This window comes from Ornithorhynchus anatinus, chromosome 9, assembly GCF_004115215.2.
Source record: "Ornithorhynchus anatinus isolate Pmale09 chromosome 9, mOrnAna1.pri.v4, whole genome shotgun sequence".
In the NCBI taxonomy this organism is placed as follows: Eukaryota; Metazoa; Chordata; class Mammalia; order Monotremata; family Ornithorhynchidae; genus Ornithorhynchus; species Ornithorhynchus anatinus.
In genome coordinates this window covers 6,243,848-6,261,308 of record NC_041736.1, presented here as the reverse complement: position 1 = coordinate 6,261,308, position 17,461 = coordinate 6,243,848, and the positions used below count along the sequence as shown (strand labels likewise).

General features: G+C 49.5%; 2 protein-coding genes across 3 annotated transcripts in view; one reads left to right on the top strand and one right to left on the bottom strand.

The window, feature by feature from the left end:
* NEB (nebulin) overlaps positions 1-6,871 on the top strand; it is a 170,840-nt gene extending 163,969 nt beyond the window's left edge. Inside the window, exons 168-173 of the mRNA XM_039913134.1 lie at positions 513-620; positions 736-919; positions 1,536-1,628; positions 2,054-2,200; positions 5,299-5,405; positions 6,201-6,871. Of these exons, the coding sequence (XP_039769068.1) occupies positions 513-620; positions 736-919; positions 1,536-1,628; positions 2,054-2,200; positions 5,299-5,405; positions 6,201-6,374 (813 nt within the window). The 3' untranslated portion in view covers positions 6,375-6,871. The remainder of the gene's footprint in view (positions 1-512; positions 621-735; positions 920-1,535; positions 1,629-2,053; positions 2,201-5,298; positions 5,406-6,200) is intronic.
* A 1,388-nt stretch (positions 6,872-8,259) lies between these two features.
* The window catches only part of RIF1 (replication timing regulatory factor 1), a 46,553-nt gene continuing 37,351 nt past the window's right edge, over positions 8,260-17,461 (bottom strand). For both annotated transcript variants that reach the window (XM_039913104.1, XM_029072585.2), the window contains 3 exons: positions 17,252-17,405; positions 15,936-16,044; positions 8,260-14,406 (listed from right to left, as the gene is read on the bottom strand). In XM_039913104.1, coding sequence (XP_039769038.1) covers positions 14,186-14,406; positions 15,936-16,044; positions 17,252-17,405 — 484 coding nt within the window. In that variant the 3' untranslated portion in view covers positions 8,260-14,185. The remainder of the gene's footprint in view (positions 14,407-15,935; positions 16,045-17,251; positions 17,406-17,461) is intronic.

The window sequence follows — 17,461 nt, the reverse complement described above, 5'->3', positions numbered from 1 at the left end:
CTCCCTTCCCACCCGCTACAGCAGAAACTTGAGGAGAAAGTAGAATGAGAGGGATCTAAATCTCCATTTGGGGTTGGGGACAGATTCCGAAGCTTGGATGTTCCCGTTTGCTCTGTTCAGGGCCAGTGGCTGGACCCTGGGGTCTCAGCGCTGACCGTCCATTTCTAAACTCCTTCGAGACGCCGCTTCGTCCCCGCTTGTTTCTAACTCGTCCCTCTCCCTCCTCCTGTCCGGGCCCGTGTTCAGAATCAAAGCTGCTGCTGTTGGCTTGATGTGAAGTAGAGCCCGAGACGGGCCTACCGGCCTAAGGGTGGTCAGGTCACGTGAGCCTGACGGTCAGCCACCGGGCCGGAGGAGACCGCCCGCCACAGAGGAGGCCCCGTCCGGTGGGTCCGGATGGCAGGCCGGCTGCCGTTTCCTCACGTCAGCCCCCCGTATCCGCCCCCTCCCGCGGCGGGGGAGCCCCCGGGCCCCGAGGCTGCACCCCCTCACGCCCCGTCTGTCCCGGGCAGGTCCTTTACTCGGACAGTTTCCGCAAACAAGTCCAAGGCAAGGCGGCCTACGTCATGGACACTCCAGAAATGAGGCGAGTGCGGGAGACCCAACGTCATATCTCCTCGGTAAGGCGTGAGCTTCCCGGTCGCCGCCGTCTTCCTCCCCCGAATCCTCTTCAGAACTCCTTTCCCTCATCTCTCCCCATCCCAACTCGGAGCCCCCTCCCACCTCCAATCTCAGGTGAAATACCACGAAGACTTCGAGAAGCACAAAGGCTGCTTCACGCCTGTCGTCACCGACCCCATCACGGAGCGCGTGAAGAAGAACACGCAGGACGTCAGCGACATCAACTACCGGGGCATCCAGAGAAAGGTGGTGGAGATGGAGCGTAGACGGACCGACCAGGACCAGGAGGCGGTCACAGGTAACGGGGCACCCTCCGGCGAGGTGGGCAACCGAATGCTCCGAGAAAGGTCATTCCTGCTCTGGGCTGCGGGCAAGGGCGTGGAGAGCTTCAGGGAGCTCATCAGTGGTACTTACAAGATACCCGCTGTGTGGACAGCCCTTTACTAAACCCTTGGGAGAGAACGGTAGAGTTAACAGACAGGATTCCTCCCCTCCAGGATTTTACGGTCCCGTTGCAGGGTGGGGAGAGGAAAAGGACGGCTGCTAAGATAATTTTGGGGTAGGAGGAAGATATGGAGAGGTGAAAGAGTTTGTGCCGAGAGCACTCGGGTGACCAGTCCCACCGTCTCTCCCTTCCCTGGGAGGGGGCAGGACTAAATTGGGTCTAGGATGGAGACAGGATAGCGGGAGGTGCCACATGTAACGTGCTCCAGGGGAGACCTTGGCTTCCCGAAAATACGGCTGGCCGTCCTCGGGACCCCCGAGCCCCTGTGAGCCAAGCCCGGAATCCCCCTATGGAGACCTTGCAAAGCCACCTAAAAGCCCAGGACTCACCCCGGGGGGCTCGTCCCAGGAGGAGGGAGGGAAGACGGGTCAGCTGAGCGCCGAGCGCTGAGGTGTCCGTTCCTCCTTAGGCCTGCGGGTGTGGCGCACCGACCCCGGCTCAGTCTTCGACTACGACCCGGCGGAAGACAACATCCAGTCGCGGAGCCTGCATCTGGTCAAAGGTGGGTGGCGGTGGCCGGTGGAGGGGTTGCCGGTTAAGCGACGGGTGGCGAAGGGGGCCCTCCCCCCATCCCAGCTTCAACCCTCATGTTGGAGGCCCCGGACGCCCCCCCACTCTTCCCCTCCCTCAGGGCTGACCCTCCCTGGGGCCTTAGCGCCGAGTGAACCCGACCCCGCGAACGACTCCTGGCCGGTTGAGCATCGAATGGTTTCGGCCATGGATGGCACTGCCTGGGAGCCTCTGGGTCCGGGAGCCTTTTCGCTCCCGCCGGTGGCCACCAAGCCGGCTCCTCTCCCTCCCTCCCTCTTTCCCACCCCCGCCACCATGAGGGAATCTAGGAAGTGGGCGACCAGGGTGCGGTTGACCCGTGAGCTCGGTTGGTCGGGGACTGAAGTGGCTCTCTGTCTGTGTCCGTCCCGGCCCCAGTCCAAGCCCAGCGCCGCAGCCGCGACCAGTCCCGCTCCGCCAGCGCGCTGAGCGCCAGCGGCGGAGATGAGAAGTCGGACCACTCCGATCATCACCTTTCCCACTACAGCAACGGAGCGGGGATCTTCTTCTCGGCTACATCCACAGGTAAAAACGTGCCGGTCGCTGTACTGAGCGCAGGGGTCGATGCCAGTTTATCAGGTTGGACACAGTCCCCGTCCCAGTCTCGATTCCCCCGTTTACAGATGAGGTAACTGAGGCACAGAGAAGCGAAGTGAGCGACTTGCTCGAGGTCAAACGGCAGGCAAGTGGCGGAGCTGGGATCAGAACCCGTGTCCTCCTGATTTCCAGGGCCGTGCCCTCTCCGCTACACCATGCCGCTTCTCTAGCGGGGAGGCGGGCCGACGGGCAGCAGAGGCGCCTCGGGGAAAGGGACCCGCTTGACCGTCTGGGAGGGCGAGAAGGGGAGAGTCCGCTCTGGCCTCTGCAACCCTCTCAGGGAGTATTGGTGAGCAGCTCGCTGGCAACGCTCTACCCGAGTCTGCTCTGGCTCCCGTCCTGCCACATCTCACCAGCCCCAACTAGAAAGACCCGACTGCCAAACCGGCGGAACATTTGGGAGCGACGGTGCCCACCTTCCGATCTTGAGGGCGGGCACGGGGATTGTAGGATTGGAAGGAGAGCAGCTGCAGAGAGCCACCGTCTTGGGTTGCCAGAGACCTGGTTTGACCCAGGCTGGGATTCCCCATCGGAGAACGGGAGAGCCCTCACCCCCCACGGAGTGGGCACCTTGGGTCGGGAGTCCCGTGGCTGTGCCAACGTGGCCCTGACTGACCGGACGAGGAGCCCAGCTGTGACTGTGGGTCCGTCTGTGGGCAAGTCACTTCACTTCTTTGTGCCTCTGTTACCTCATCTGTAAAATGGGGCTTCATTCAATAGTATTTATTGAGCGCTTACTATGTGCAGAGCACTGTACTAAGCGCTTGGAATGTACAAATCGGCAACAGATAGAGACAGTCCCTGCCCACTGACGGGTTTACGGTCTAATCGGGGGAGACGGACAGACAAGAACAATAGCAATAAATAGAATAGAGGGGATGAACGTCTCATTAGAACAATAGCAAATAAATCGAAACGAGGTGATGTTCATCTCATTAACAAAATAGAGTAATGAAAATATACACAATTGAGCGAATGAGCAGAGTGCTGAGGGGAGGGGAAGGGAGAGGGGGAAGAGCAGAGGGAAAGGGGGGAAAAGAGAGCTTAGCTGAGGGGAGGTGAGGGGGGGGGGTAGAGGTGGAGCAGAGGGGAAAGGGGAAGCTCAGTGTGGGAAGGCCTCTTGGAGGAGGTGAGCTCTCAGTAGGGTTTTGAAGAGGGGAAGAGAATTAGGCGGAGGTGAGGAGGGAGGGCATTAAGACTGTGAGCCTCACGTGGGACAACCTGATGGCCCTGTATCTCCCCCAGCGCTTAGAACAGCGCTCTGCACATAGTAAGCGCTTAACAAATACCAACATTATTATCATTACCTTAGTCGACAGTGTTAACGTGCGTTTGCGGGAGGTGGGGGACGGAAGTACTCTACCTTATCTCCCCTAAATTACATGTGGGAACTTTTAGCCGTACGCATGGAAACCCAGCCAATCTCAAGCCCCTGACTGTGGCCCCGGTGCCTCTTCTCCAAGATCCCGGGTCCTAAACCAAGACTTTGGAGGGGAAGCACTATGGCCCAGTGGTTAATGCCAGGGTCCGGGAGCCAGATTCTGGGTTCTAATCCTGCCTCCGCCACTTACTTGCTGTGGGCAAGTCCCTTTAGTTCTCTATGCCTCAGTTTTCTCAATTGCAAGATGGGGATTAATAATAATAATGTTGGTATTTGTTAAGCGCTTGCTATGTGCCGAGCACTGTTCTAAGCGCTGGGGTAGACACAGGGGAATCAGGTTATCCCACATGGGGCTCACAGTCTTCATCCCCATTTTACAGAGGAGGGAACTGAGGCCCAGAGAAGTGAAGTGACTTGCCCACAGTCACACAGCCAAGTGGCAGAGCTGGGATTTGAACTCATGAGCCCTGACTCCAAAGCCCGTGCTCTTTCCACTGAGCCGCGCTGGTTCAGTACCTGTTCTCCCTCCTGCGTGTGGGACCCGATTAGCTTGTATCTATCCCAGCGCTTAGACCGGTGCTTGACTGTACATTCCAAGCGCTTAGTACAGTGCTCTGCACGTAGTAAGCGCTCAATAAACACGATCGAATGAATGAATATAGTAAGCACTTAAATACCATATTTAAAAAAGTCACTTTCTAGAGTACAGTCTGAGCTAACCCTCCGCATCCTGTAAGCCCGTCAGACGGCAGGGACCGTCTCTATCTGTTGCCGACTTGTTCATTCCAAGCGCTTAGTACAGTGCTCTGCACATAGTAAGCGCTCAATAAATACTACTGAATGAATCTCTGGTCTCAGAGAAGCAGCATGGCGTAGTGGATAGAGCATGGGAGTCTGAGGTCCGGGGTTCTAACCCCGGGTCTGCCACCTGCCCGCTGTGTGACCTTGGGCAAGTCACTTTGCTTCTCTGCGCCTCAGTTACCTCATCTGTAAAATGGGGTAGGGGACTGTGTCCAGCCCGATTTGCTTGTATCCACGCCAGCGCTTAGTACAGTGTCTGGCACATAGTAAACGCTTAACCGAATAACGTTATTATTATTAATGGTCAGCCGAGAGGACTCCTGGGGCCTGCGCGTTGGGAGGAGTGGGGGTGAGCAGAGACCCTCTCCTGTTATATTGGCCAGGGAGAGGAGGGAAACGAGGCTTGGAGGGTGGCTGAGAAGAGCAGAGGGGAGTGGGGGGGAGGTAATTGCCGAGGGTCCTTATCCCGGGGGAAGCGACTGTGGTTTTTTGAAACTCCTCTCCTCCTCCTGCCCCTTTTGACTGTTATAGCCAGTGGGCAGTGAGTCTGCACTGAGGGCCCCTTTAACGAAAGACTCACAAGCCCAAATGGTGCCTGAGCCAGGGGAAGAGACTGAAAGGCCTCTAAGTTTAGGGCCCAGATACATTGACAAGTCTGAGTAAGCGACGAACAGCGCTGTTTGTGTTTTCAATCCACAAAAAGAGGTATTTATAAAAGGTTCCTTCTGGTACAAAAGGAGGAACCGGGTCTCGCACCAAGCCCTGGCTGTGGAGAGAGCGCCCGGAGTGAATTGTCTTGGGCAGCAGTCCCCTCACACTGTCGCTTTGGTTTCTTTTCCCACAGCTTACAAACACGCTAAAACCACGGAGCTGCCACAACAGAGGTCGTCTTCGGTTGCGACTCAGCAGACGACCGTGTCCTCCATCCCCTCTCACCCGTCGACGGCCGGGGTAAGCGAACGGGGCGTCTCCACCCGCCCCGCAACCGGCTGGTGTCTGCAGCTGGCACGGGGGCGAGCGCAGGGGGACAGCCCCAGGATCTGCCCCTTCGCCCCCCCGTCCCCAACTCGCCCTAGGACCGTCGCTGGTGGCTGGGCAATGGCGCTGATTATTCGCTCCTTTCATTGAGCGCCAGGAAGGGTGATAACCACTCCCGCCCGCTTTCTGAACTCCTCTAGACTGGAAGGTCCCCGTGGGCAGGGAACCCCTCTTCCAACTCCCCCCAGCCCTTCGTAGAGTGCTCTATCCACAGCAAGCACTCAAATACCGATGTTTGTCCTCACGCGGGACGGGAGCTATGTCCAACCCAGTTGGGCTTGTATCCACCCCACCAACTTTTCTGGTGGTCTCGCCTGTGATGGGATAGTCGAGGGCAAGGGGTGAATTTGGGAGGGAAGCGGGGAGGTTCGGTTTTCAACACCTCGAAGGGTGGCGTCGGCGAGACGGCCCCGCGGAGATGAGCTAGGGAAAGGAGTGACTGAGCAGAGGGGGCGAGGACAGAGGCTTGAGGGTCTCTGGGGGTTAGGGAGAGAAGAAGAGGCAGAGAAGGAGCGGCCCAGGAGGTAAGAGGTGAGGCTGAAGGGACACGGCTAGGTAAAGCCAAATGTTTAGCTGCATTTCGAGGAGGAGGGCGGGCCGGAGGTCAGAGGAAGTAGAGGTTAGGAAGGAAGGTGGAGGCAGCAGTGGCTTGGAGGGGGGTGGGCTCCGCTCTTTGAAAACTTCCCCTCTCCTTCCTCCCCTGAGCAGAAGACCTTCCGGGCCATGTATGATTACATGGCGGCGGATGCAGATGAAGTGTCCTTCAAGGACGGGGACGCCATCGTCAACGCGCAGGCCATCGACGAAGGCTGGATGTACGGCACCGTACAGCGGACCGGACGGACGGGAATGCTCCCGGCCAACTACGTGGAAGCCATCTGAGCCCGGCTCCTGCCCTCGTCCCCACCGGTGGCACCGCCGGCGGCCGACGCCTTGGGTCACCTTCCGAACTTTACCGAAAGCCTCATCCGCCTCCCACCCGGATTTCTAGAAATTTGCCGATGTAACAGACTACTAATCCTAACCCTTCACCGGGTAAAAATAACAGCTGGACTCGCGCACGACAGCTTGGCGACGAGACGAGTTTATGGTGTCTATTTCCACTCCTGACCCGAATTGCCGTACCTTTTCGTTTCGAAGTCCAAGTCCAACCTACTCGATGTACACGAGCATCCGACGCCTTAAAAGCCACCAAAAACCCATCATTTTTTTCCCCGTGTGTTGAAAACGTTTCTATCGGAGGCGAGCGACCTGGAAACGAACCCGGAGAAGCCTCGTCTCTCTCTAGCCTGCCCCAAGCTGAATGCATGCGTTTTCAGCTGGGCCTTCCAAGGTTGCGTGTATATTAGTGACAAAATAAAGTTCCCACTTCAGCAGCAGTTTGGCTCCAAATTTTCTGATTTCCCAAACTCCTCTCCCTGCTAGGAAATACTTTTAACTGGGACATGTAAAACGTAACAAAGCAGAATTGTCACTTCTCCACTCAGGTTTTCACAATAATTTTGGTGTCCAGCAGGAAAGGCTGACTCGTGAAGCGGATGGTCATCAAACTCGGGAGAGCACACGGGTCATCTCTCACACCTTGGCTTTGGTAAGAGGGCCAGGAAACGTGTCTGCCGACTCCGTTGCGCTTTCCACGCAGTAAGTGCTCAATAAATGCCACGGGTGATGACGCTACAAAGCCTCCCGGACGCCAGGACTCTCTTGGCGGCTAGCAAAAGGCTTATGTGGCCCAGCCCCGAGTCCATCTTTCTTTCTGAACTTGAGCTTTCCTCTTGCTCCGCCCGGCAACCCCACCGGTGAGGTCCCAAATTGTAACTCATCTCTAGTGTTTTTTTTCCTTTCAGCTAGCTGTAGAAGACATTGAATGTGAATGCATTTCCAGACATCCGGGAGGTCAGTCGCGACAGTAAGATTCGATTCAGGGCAGAGTCCGAGAAGTGGGGCTCAGGACCGGTGGTTGCAAACTTCACCGGCCCCTTTCTAAGACTCCGCCCCGGTGGGTTTGCTTTCCTCGAGCCTCCCGTTCGCTCGGCCTTCCCCTCACCGTGACTCGGGGCCGCTGCTCCAACTCGACAGAGCGGTGAACGCATTCCGAGAGAAAGCCGGCGGCACGAGTCCGGAAGGCAACTCCATGTCTGTTGTCTCAGACCCTTCTCTAACACTCGCAGTCACGTGTCAGTGGGATAACGCGAATCGCGACGCTAAGCCGCTCACGTCCAGGAGCAAGGGGAAGGGAGGTAAGGAAAACTACTGGCCTTGCTTTCCATGATGAAAATACATCTGAGAAACTCGGTCAGTTCGCGTGCGCCGATTCTTCAGGTGGAGGGGTGTGGACTCTCCCCCCTTTCTTCAAACGTCGCATTCTCTAGCTGGGAAGCGGTCGGTCAATAATAATAACATTGTTGGTATTTGTTCAGCGCTTACTATGTGCAGAGCACTGTCCTAAGCGCTGGGATAATACGGGGTAATCTGGTTGTCCCACGTGAGGCTCACAGTCTTCATCCCCATTTTCCAGATGAGGTAACTGAGGCCCAGTGAAGTGACTCGCCCACAGTCACACAGCTGACAAGTGGCAGAGCTGGGATTCAAACCCGTGACCTCTGACTCCCAAGCCCGGACTCTTTCCACTGAGCCCCGCTGCTTCTCAAGACAGGCAGGCAGGAAAAGACTGTGCCTGGTGGCCCTATCGATGAGTGACCATACGTTATTCTCCTACTTTGAAAAGGGTTCTCTGCTCCCCACAAAAATACAAGCACCAAACGCATTTTTTACTTTGACGTTTTTATTTAACAGTGAGGAAAAAGTGCAACAAAAACTAATTTTTACCAGTATTTTCCCTTCGGTAACATTTGTTAGCAACTGCATTTCCATGAAGACTATTTGCTTATCAAATATAGAAACCTTCTGCTAATGTAAAACTAAACTATTTTAGAAAATGGGTTCGTGTCAGGCACCACGTGTCATAGGGGAAACGGGAATCGTTTGGAACCTGACAGTGACCGGACTGTACCAGGTTCTTTTTTTTTTTTCCTGCCTTCCGCAATGATACAATATCAGAAGTCTCCATCTTTAGTGGAGATAGAAAGAGGGTGAGGGGGGAGGAAGAGGCAGCCACAGGGCCAAATGGACAGTTACTAACCAACCGCAGCCTTCCTTTCACAGGTGAAACTTAACGCCCGTGTATAACACAAATATAATTCCTGCAAAACAGAGCAACGAGAAAGGGAATTTCTCTTTCAAGCTGCCCTCGTGACCGATGCCTCTTTTACAGCTAAGGAACGGGCTCTAGCACAATGTGTACGTGCATTAGAGCGGTGGCAAGACAGAGCAGAGGTAGTACCAGAGGAAATCTTTTCAGAGAAAGAACCGGGTAAGTCAACGTTTTTATTACATTTCCCATTAATAAGTATTTTTAAGAATTGCAAGCAAATCCAAGGTGACCAGGATTAGACCTGGACCAGGTCTATTCCACATATGAAGTGGACTAAAGCACTATTTTCCCCCTTGAAGCTCTAAAATTCCCCAAGTAAATGAGAACTAGACTCCTGAACTCTGGCCGTAAGGCCATATGGCACTGCATAGGGATGGAAAATAAAAGAAGTCTGCTTCCAGACTCATCAGCCTTAATTAACTCTCCTCCTCTAAAAAGTGCAGTTGGCAGGAAGTTAAATGAAATAGAGACATGTTGGGGGAGAGGGAAGGAATCGAAAAGTCCTGGAGATAGGCGTTCGGCAGTAAAGCTTAGCGTGAAGATTATTTTCCTTGCCGAACAGTTTGGTGGTGCTTCTTGCTGCCAATATGAAGTAGCAAAAATACCCTACGAAGATCCGTGATTAATTCTGTGACTCGGTTAGTTCACTTCCCAAGCAACTTCAATTAGTGTTGGTACAAAAACTGCAAAACTAATCTGCAAAGGGGGGGGGGGGCGGGGAGTGAAGCCTAGCTCTGAATCGGGACTGCCATCGGTATATATAAAAATGAACAAGCTCACTTGTTTGAAACAAAATACCGTCACTCGGTTATGTTCTAATTTAAGATCTGATTCGAATCAACTCCACTCTGAACCCTCCCATGTAAGTTAAAATGAGACAAAGTCCGACAGTAGCAACAAAATTCTAATGCAGCGCAGACCCTTTCCCTTCCACTCCGAACAGCGCTGGGGGAGAAGGAGCAAGCGTCCCCACAGATGGCCACATCGAAAAGCCTGAAACCCCTGAATTCCATCCCCTCTTTGACGCAATTGCCTCTGCATCAAGACCCTCCCCTGTCAAACAGCTCTGGGCTGGTCTAACTTTGCCAAGAAAATGACCTGTTGAGAACCCATATACCGGTGCTGTTCTCCAGTTATATATTTCTAAAGTGCTTTAGGGGAGAGTGGCTCTTTCAGTGAAATATTAACAGAGAGCAATCTGCTGTAGTCCAGGAGAAGCTTCAAGTCTTTCCTTGCAATTTGCCAAGCCCAAGGGACACCCTTTCATGGCCAGTTACTGCCCAGATGTCTCCAAGGACAGCTGGTGAAAGCACCCAACAGAGAACTCAACCTTGCGGTGAGGGAGCAAACCCACAATCTCCCTGGACGCTCACCTCCACCAATTAAGCCCCGATAAGACGGCCGGGGTCTTAATCAGACAATACTTATAATTAGGCTTTTATCGTCATTCCCTATAACAATTTCACAGGAAATACAACTACTATGTTCCTCTTTTAAGAAAGACCATGCTCTCCGCGTTTTAGTCTTTTTAAATAAACGGACAGATCTAAGGAAGTAGAGGGTTGCATCAATCAGTTCTGCTATGGTTAAAATTTTCCCCACCATTGCTGCTGAATGACTTTATACCAATTCACAGACTAGCTGAATTTACGTATCTTACCGTGGCCCTTATGCTTACTCTGGGGAGACATTTAAAATTTATTTTGGCGTTTTTCTATTTAAAAAACCCCCACCAAACCCTAAGCTTGGTGTATTTGGACTCCAATATAGGGGCACATTTTCTGGTGATCCACCACACTGAGAATTTTGCCTGAAGAATGGGGAAAACCCCTCTCCTGTTATCTCACACAGGAGCAGTTCAAAGGAATCTTGGAAGACACACACCAAAACTGCTCTTCAGTTTTACGCAACAAAGAAAGAAAAGCAGCATCTTTTTTCCCTCCCTACCACCAGTTTACAAGTATTATGGATCAGCTAGATCTCATCAAAACTGCTCTTCAGTTTTACACAACAAAGAAAGAAAAGCAGCATCTTTTTTTCCCTACCACCAGTTGACAAGTAGTACGGATCAGCTAGATCTCATTCATTTTCTTCCCAACTGATCAGAGGTTCCCCTCTTGCTTCTATTTCACAGCTACCTTTTCATGCTTCTACTCTTGATGTCTAGTCTTTGATCTTAAACGAGTTTAATGGGACAGACACACACACACACACAAAAAGGGGAGCCAAGTGATATTAACTCTATATAAAGTGCAAGACAGCTCCGAGAGGTCGGAAAAAGGATTTTCACAAGGAACCGAATACCACCATTCACTGCTGGAGTTGGGTCTCGTAGCTAGTGGGGCGCCATCTCAAAAACACCCAAAAGAGCAAACTGCGGGGAGACCGAGCCTAGCCTTGTTGGCCTAGCTACAACAGCTTAATGCCAACGAAGTTGCAAGTTTAGGGCTGAGCAGAAAAGTGACTCATCTTGGATGCATTTTCCATGTCTCTATCAGTTTCTTCTTTGTTCAAGACTGCACAACTGCCTGGTGCAGTTCTGAGTCATCCCCCTCCTTTCCCCTGCTATTCTGGGTTTTGCTTTCATATCCCAGAACTAAAGTAGTCTTGAAATTTGGTCTGGTTCTGTTCAATATCAATTCCTGATCTTTTGAATCCAGTAGGTCAGAAACACACAAGCTTCAGGGTCAAGCAGTGCCCTGGGCTCTAAATACCATAAACCATCACTGAATGAAGGCATGTGAATGACCTGTTAATTAAGCCCAGTCGAATCCCATCTAACACAAAGCCACCAGCCTGTAGTTTGCAAGAATGCTCCTGAAATGAGACTTCTCAATGACTCTGGGCATTCCAAATCTACTTATTTTTATCTTTTGCTGACCTCTGTGGAGACTCCAAGCACCCTGTGGGCAATGAATGTGTCTACCAGATCTGTGGTATAAGATTCTTCCAAGCAGAGCACACAGTAAGTGCTCAATAAACACTATTGATTGCTCTAATTGAGGAGGTGATGAGAAGAATTGGGCTTTAAAGTCTTTTTCAACCAGACTCTTGGAGTCTTTTTTTGGGGAGGATTAAGTTTACATAAATGAAAAAACTCCATTACTTAAGATTCAGCCCTCAAAATTTCTTGGAAGCCGTCACTAGAATTTCAACAACCTGAACTTCTGAACTGCACTTTACCTGAAATCGGAAATCTTTACCTGAGATATGTTCAGTTGTAAATCATGGGGAGTGTTCAGTGCTTGGATCCACAACTCTCGGTCAGAGTGGTGGGTACGTGGTTCGGTCACAAGGCTGATCTTATTCCTCCTTAAAATTACTGCTCCAATTGTAATTTACGGTCTCAGGTTGCAAAAAACCCAGAGCCAACTCATTCCCAAGTACCATAAAGGAAAGCTATCGTAAGGGTGCGCACATACATCCCATAAAGGAAACTTCAAATACCAGAAGAGAGACTGAATACATTCTAAGGAGGCGAATGGGGTAGAAGAACTGGACAAAGGAATCAGAAGGAAAGGAGAAGCTGGGTAAGAAGAAAAAGAGACTTCTGGTCCACCGTACTTTGCTTCAAACCAAGGCAGTGACAGAGATGAGCTTTCTGAAAGAATGATTATGAAAAAAACAACTGGATTTTCTAACAAACTTCTAAATCCACGTGAATATTCTAGAAAAGCTCAATTAAAGGGATTAGCGAGTCATCTGGGGACAAGTTCCTAATTCCGTAATATAAACAAAATCGAAACAGAATTCCTTCACAGATTTGTCACTGAAGCACACTTAGTAAATCAACCGAATTTTATCCCAAACCAACCTGCTTCTGCTTGCTATTGCTTTCCACTCATCCTTTTCTGTTCCCAAAACCAGGACAAAGGGATTCTCGATCCTCAACAGGTGACATCCAAGAAGGGCTTCGAGGAAATATCATCAGACCAATATTCACAACCCCTGCTCTCTGGGGACCTATTCATTTGCTTTCCTTTCTAAAAGGTCGAGAGCGTAGCAACCACACTGATTTAAAGAGAAATACCGCTCGCTTTCCCTATCTGGCTTTACTTGGTGCTCAAGGCTAGGGCACTCTGTCGGCCTCAACAGCTCAGAGGACATCCCGGGAGTCACCTGGCTCCCTCTTAAATACTCCTCTTCAGCTCCGTGTCCCTCTGCTAAAGAAAAAGAAGGAAGGGAGGGCACTGGGGAGCAGCCGCCCAGCGACTCCATGATCTAATCACACCCACGGTAGACGAGCCACTCCGTAGCAGATCTGGACGAATCTGTCCAACGGATCCAACCGCGGACTGATCCGACTGTTAGCTCTTTGAGGTCAGTTCCCCCAAAGGCTTTCCTGCACAGCTGTTATCAATACTTTTGGTTGATTGAGGGGCTTTGCCAAACATTTCACTGGATTTCTACTACCCCGTTCTCTTGGCAATTAGAAGACAAGTAGGAAATTTAATACTAAAAGGTAAGACTCCTCCTCCCAAATGTTAGTTTGCCAATCCGTGCTAACCTAATCTCAAAACATTTACCGCCTGCTGTTTGGCATTTAACTATGTCACATCAAAATAGTATACATAAAATAAAACCAAATTTACTCATCTTAAGGCTAAGGTTGCCTTCAATTAAAAGACTGTTTCATTTGTACAAAGATAATTTTCAAATTACCTGCAGCAATCGCATCAAGAACTCCAGCCCATTCATACGGCTACTACAATTCATAATATATACAAAAATCAGTATCCACAATGAAAAACCAACAATTCTTACGAAAAAGGTCTTTATGAGAATCTGCAGGGTAGTAGTCTAGGTTCAAAGTTATAAATTAAAACCAGTATCTGTAACCTATACAAAATATACAAATGGCTTTTGTGTCTGATGTCTGCTCTTTAGGACTACATATCCATGGGAAATTACTCCAGAATATAGAGCTGTCCAAAAAAATCCCGCTATATAAAAAAAGTGAATTTTGGAGTCAGATGGTTTTCAAAGGCCATTCCATCTTTCACAGGAGATTATCTACAGAGGTTGTCACTTAAAATACTAAAGGTTAAAAAAAAAAAAAAAAAGATTTTTAAGACTTGACAACTCATACTTTTTCGATTTCAATTCTAAGCTTTTGTTGTGCATGTGATATACAAAGCTGAAATAAAAACATCCTATATTTAAAACATACTGAAATTATTACGGATGTTTACAAGTCTCCTGAAGAAGGGGTTTCAGGTTGAAAATGCTTGGAATATGAATAGCAGCCAGGAAACAAATATTTTACATGAAAAAGCAATCCCGCAAGGTTTTTTTTATCTTTTAATTGAACTTACATCACGATAGGCTTCCTCCCGCTTAAAAGTTCGTCGTGACTATTCAGTCTTAAGTCTGAAAATTTTTATGGAAAACTTCAGAGCTGGCGATCCCCCTCACCTAAACCAAATGTAAGTCGTGTCTTCACTCCGAGGTTGTGTACGGTTTCTTCTGAGAGGAGACCCTACGAGCAGCTTTCGTGGGGTGGTGATTTCCAACGAGACTGCAGATTTCTCATTATGCAGTTTGTCATGCTTCCAAGCTTCTCTTGCATTTCAAATAGCTGGCTTCCCGAATACTGGTGGAGAGCTTCCGAAGTCAGTTGGAGCGCGAGAGAATTGATCTGTAGCAGGAGATCCTTAGGCTCCTGGGGCTCCGTGACTGAAGAAGCAGGCTCAACCAAATCTAAAAGAAGTTAGCACAATTACGTAAGCCACTTTTACCTTCTTGGATGTTCCATTTGCCCCTGGGTAGCCCTCTACAGAGAAAAGCTGGTCTCTGTCGATAGGATTAGAACAAATTCATTTTCAAACTTGCCATTTAATGACCTTTTAGGTTCTGGGAATTTATCTATCCAACAGTGGGTGCTAGGAAAGGTCCAGGTATAACCGCAAAGGAACGGAGGCTTCTAGAGCATCACCTCGGCATACACGTGCATGCTTGTCTGGAGCACGAGGACGAGTGAAGTACCGTGGCCCAGTGGAAACAGAACAGGCCTGGAAGTCAGAGGACCTGGGTTCTAACCCTGGATCCGCCACTTGTCTGCTGTGTGTGACCCTTGCGTAAATCCACCAATTCATCTATCCTCCATCAGCGGTATTTATTAAGCGCTTACTCTGTGCAAGGCCCTGTACTAAGTCCTTGGTAGTACAAGAGAGTAAACAGAGACAGTACCTGTCCTCGACGAGCTTACAATCTAGCAAGGGGGAGAGACATTAAAATGAATTACAAGTAGGGGAAGCAACCAAGTATAAAGAGATGCACAGAAGGGTGGGGTGACTATCTAAGTGCTTAGGCCATATAGACTCAAGTGGATGGGTGATGCATTAGGGAGGGAAAATAAGATGAGGGAGATGATGTAGTTTTAGTGCAGCTTTGAAGTCACTTAACTTCTCTGTGCCTTAGTTACCTCAACTATTAAAAGGTGATTAAGACTGTGGGTCCCATGTGAGAGATGGACTGTGCCCAATCTGCCAACCTGATTAGTTAGTAACTCCCTGGGTGTTTAGTATAGTGCCTGGAACTTAGTAACAAAAATCATTTTAAAAAAAGTGTGTGAAGAAGGAAGTGTGGGACACCACACTTGTCCAACTGCTCAGGATTTAGTGACAAGTGTTGCCCACTAACACTTCTGCTTCTTCCCACCCCCATCTCTTACTTCCGTTAAGGTGAAAGGACGGAAGACCAGATGGTCAGGAAGTTTTTTTTACTAGCAGGTTTGGCTCAATTTCCTGGTGTACTCTAAATGAAACCCCTGAAAAGACCAACCACAGAAACCACAGGAGACCATGTTAATTAATATGAAAAGCATCATGGCCAGGGGGAAAGAGCGTTGGCCTGGGAGTCAGAGGAACAGATGGTCCCATCTCAGCTCTCTCACTTATCTGCTCTGTGGCTTTGGAATAGTCACGTCACTTCTCTGTGCCTGTTACCTCATCTGTAAAAGGGGGTGCAGACCGTCAACCCCATGTGGGATTGGAGTGGGTTCCACTTGATTAGTCTGTATCTACGCCAACGCTTAGTACGGGGACTGGCACGTAGTAAGCGCTTAACAAATACCATAAAAAAGGGAAACTACGTTTTTAGACCATCTTAAATGACTGCAAACAGTTTGAGACGACCCCATCTTAACCGAACCAAGACGGCCCTTTAAAGGTGGGAAGTGGACAAACAATTTGGGCAAGATGATGTGGACTATACTTAGCAAAATATACCTGTAGCAAGTCTTTCTTCATCAGGAGAGGTAGGTTTATTGTCCACTCCATTCACTAGTTTATCTGAAGCATCCAATGCTGTAATTTCTTCAAATCCACGGGATTTCATCTTCATGGTTGTGTTTGGCAGTAGAGGAGGAAGAGTAATAGAAAAAACTAAGTTAAACTTTTAATAAAGGAAGACTCCAATGAACAAGCGCTTAGTACAGTGCTCTGCACATAGTAAGCGTCCAATAAATATGATCGAATGAAACGAAAAACGTAAAATGTCAATGAAATGTATGACAGTCGCAATCCAGAAATCTTTTATAGGAAGTCTGTTGTATTGGCAGGAAGGACACCCGAGAGAGAAGAAAATAGGGAGAGAACAAGAGGAGAAAACAATACAATTTAAGAACCTTCGGCAGCAGCCAGAGTGGGGTAGAAAACAAAAGTTCGCTACAGCAGTAAAGAGCAAGGAAGGGATAATAAGAAAATACAAAGAACAAAAAGAGCTGACGACGAGAGGGACGAGAGCTGACCGAATGCTTTAAAATCAATGGTCAGGAGTTTCTACTTCGTGTGGGGAAGAGTAGGGGTAACCATTAAAGGCTTTTTGAGGAGATACGGACAAACGATTTTATAAAAAAATGAGCTGCTCAGCAGAATCAAATATGCTGGACTGGAAAAAGGAAGAGAACAGAGACAGGAAGATCCATGAGGAGGCTGACACGGGACAGCCGAGATAAAACTAACGGCTGTACCAGGGTGGTAACCGAGTGAATGGAGAGGAAAGTAGATGTTGGGGAGGAGAAATCGATAGGATTTAGCGATGGACCGAATGTGCCGGCTAAGAGAGAGTCAAGGGTAATATCAAGACTGAGCATCTGGGAAGCAGGAAGGGTGGTGATGCTGTCAACTGTGATGGTTGGTATCTGGTGAGGGAGGTAAGATGAGAAACTGAGTTTTAAACACAGGACGTAAGGTGCTGGTGGGATATCTATGGAGATGCTCTGAAGGCAAGAGAAAATAAATGGCGGGATACCAAGGTGAGAAATTGGTGTTGGCGAGATAGCTTTGGGAACCATCTGCACAGACATGGTAGGAGGGGCACCTACCGTTGCAAGTGATGGAGGAGGAGCCAGAAAAAAAGACAGAAAAATTCCCGGAGTATGTACACTCCAGTTACCAGGGGACAACTACGACCAATGATTCTGGATTAAAAAAATCCAAATGCCTTATGTGATTTCCAGACACTGTCTAAAAGAATAGTTATTGTGCAGTTATTGTTATAGCTCTGTTTGCACTGTTGTATTATCTTTCCAAAGCCATTTTACCTGTTGCTCGTGATACACTCTAAGAGCTTTTTTAACGTTGGAAACTTTTGGAGAACGAATAGGGAGACTTTTGATTTCAGCTGCTGTAAGAGTACTCAGGTCACCAATGGTTTTGATGTTCTTCGCACGGATTAGCTGTCCCAGACCTCTTGCCCTGTAATGTACGGAGTTACAGAAGGGGGGAAAGAATGATGAGTTCGCAAATGCAGT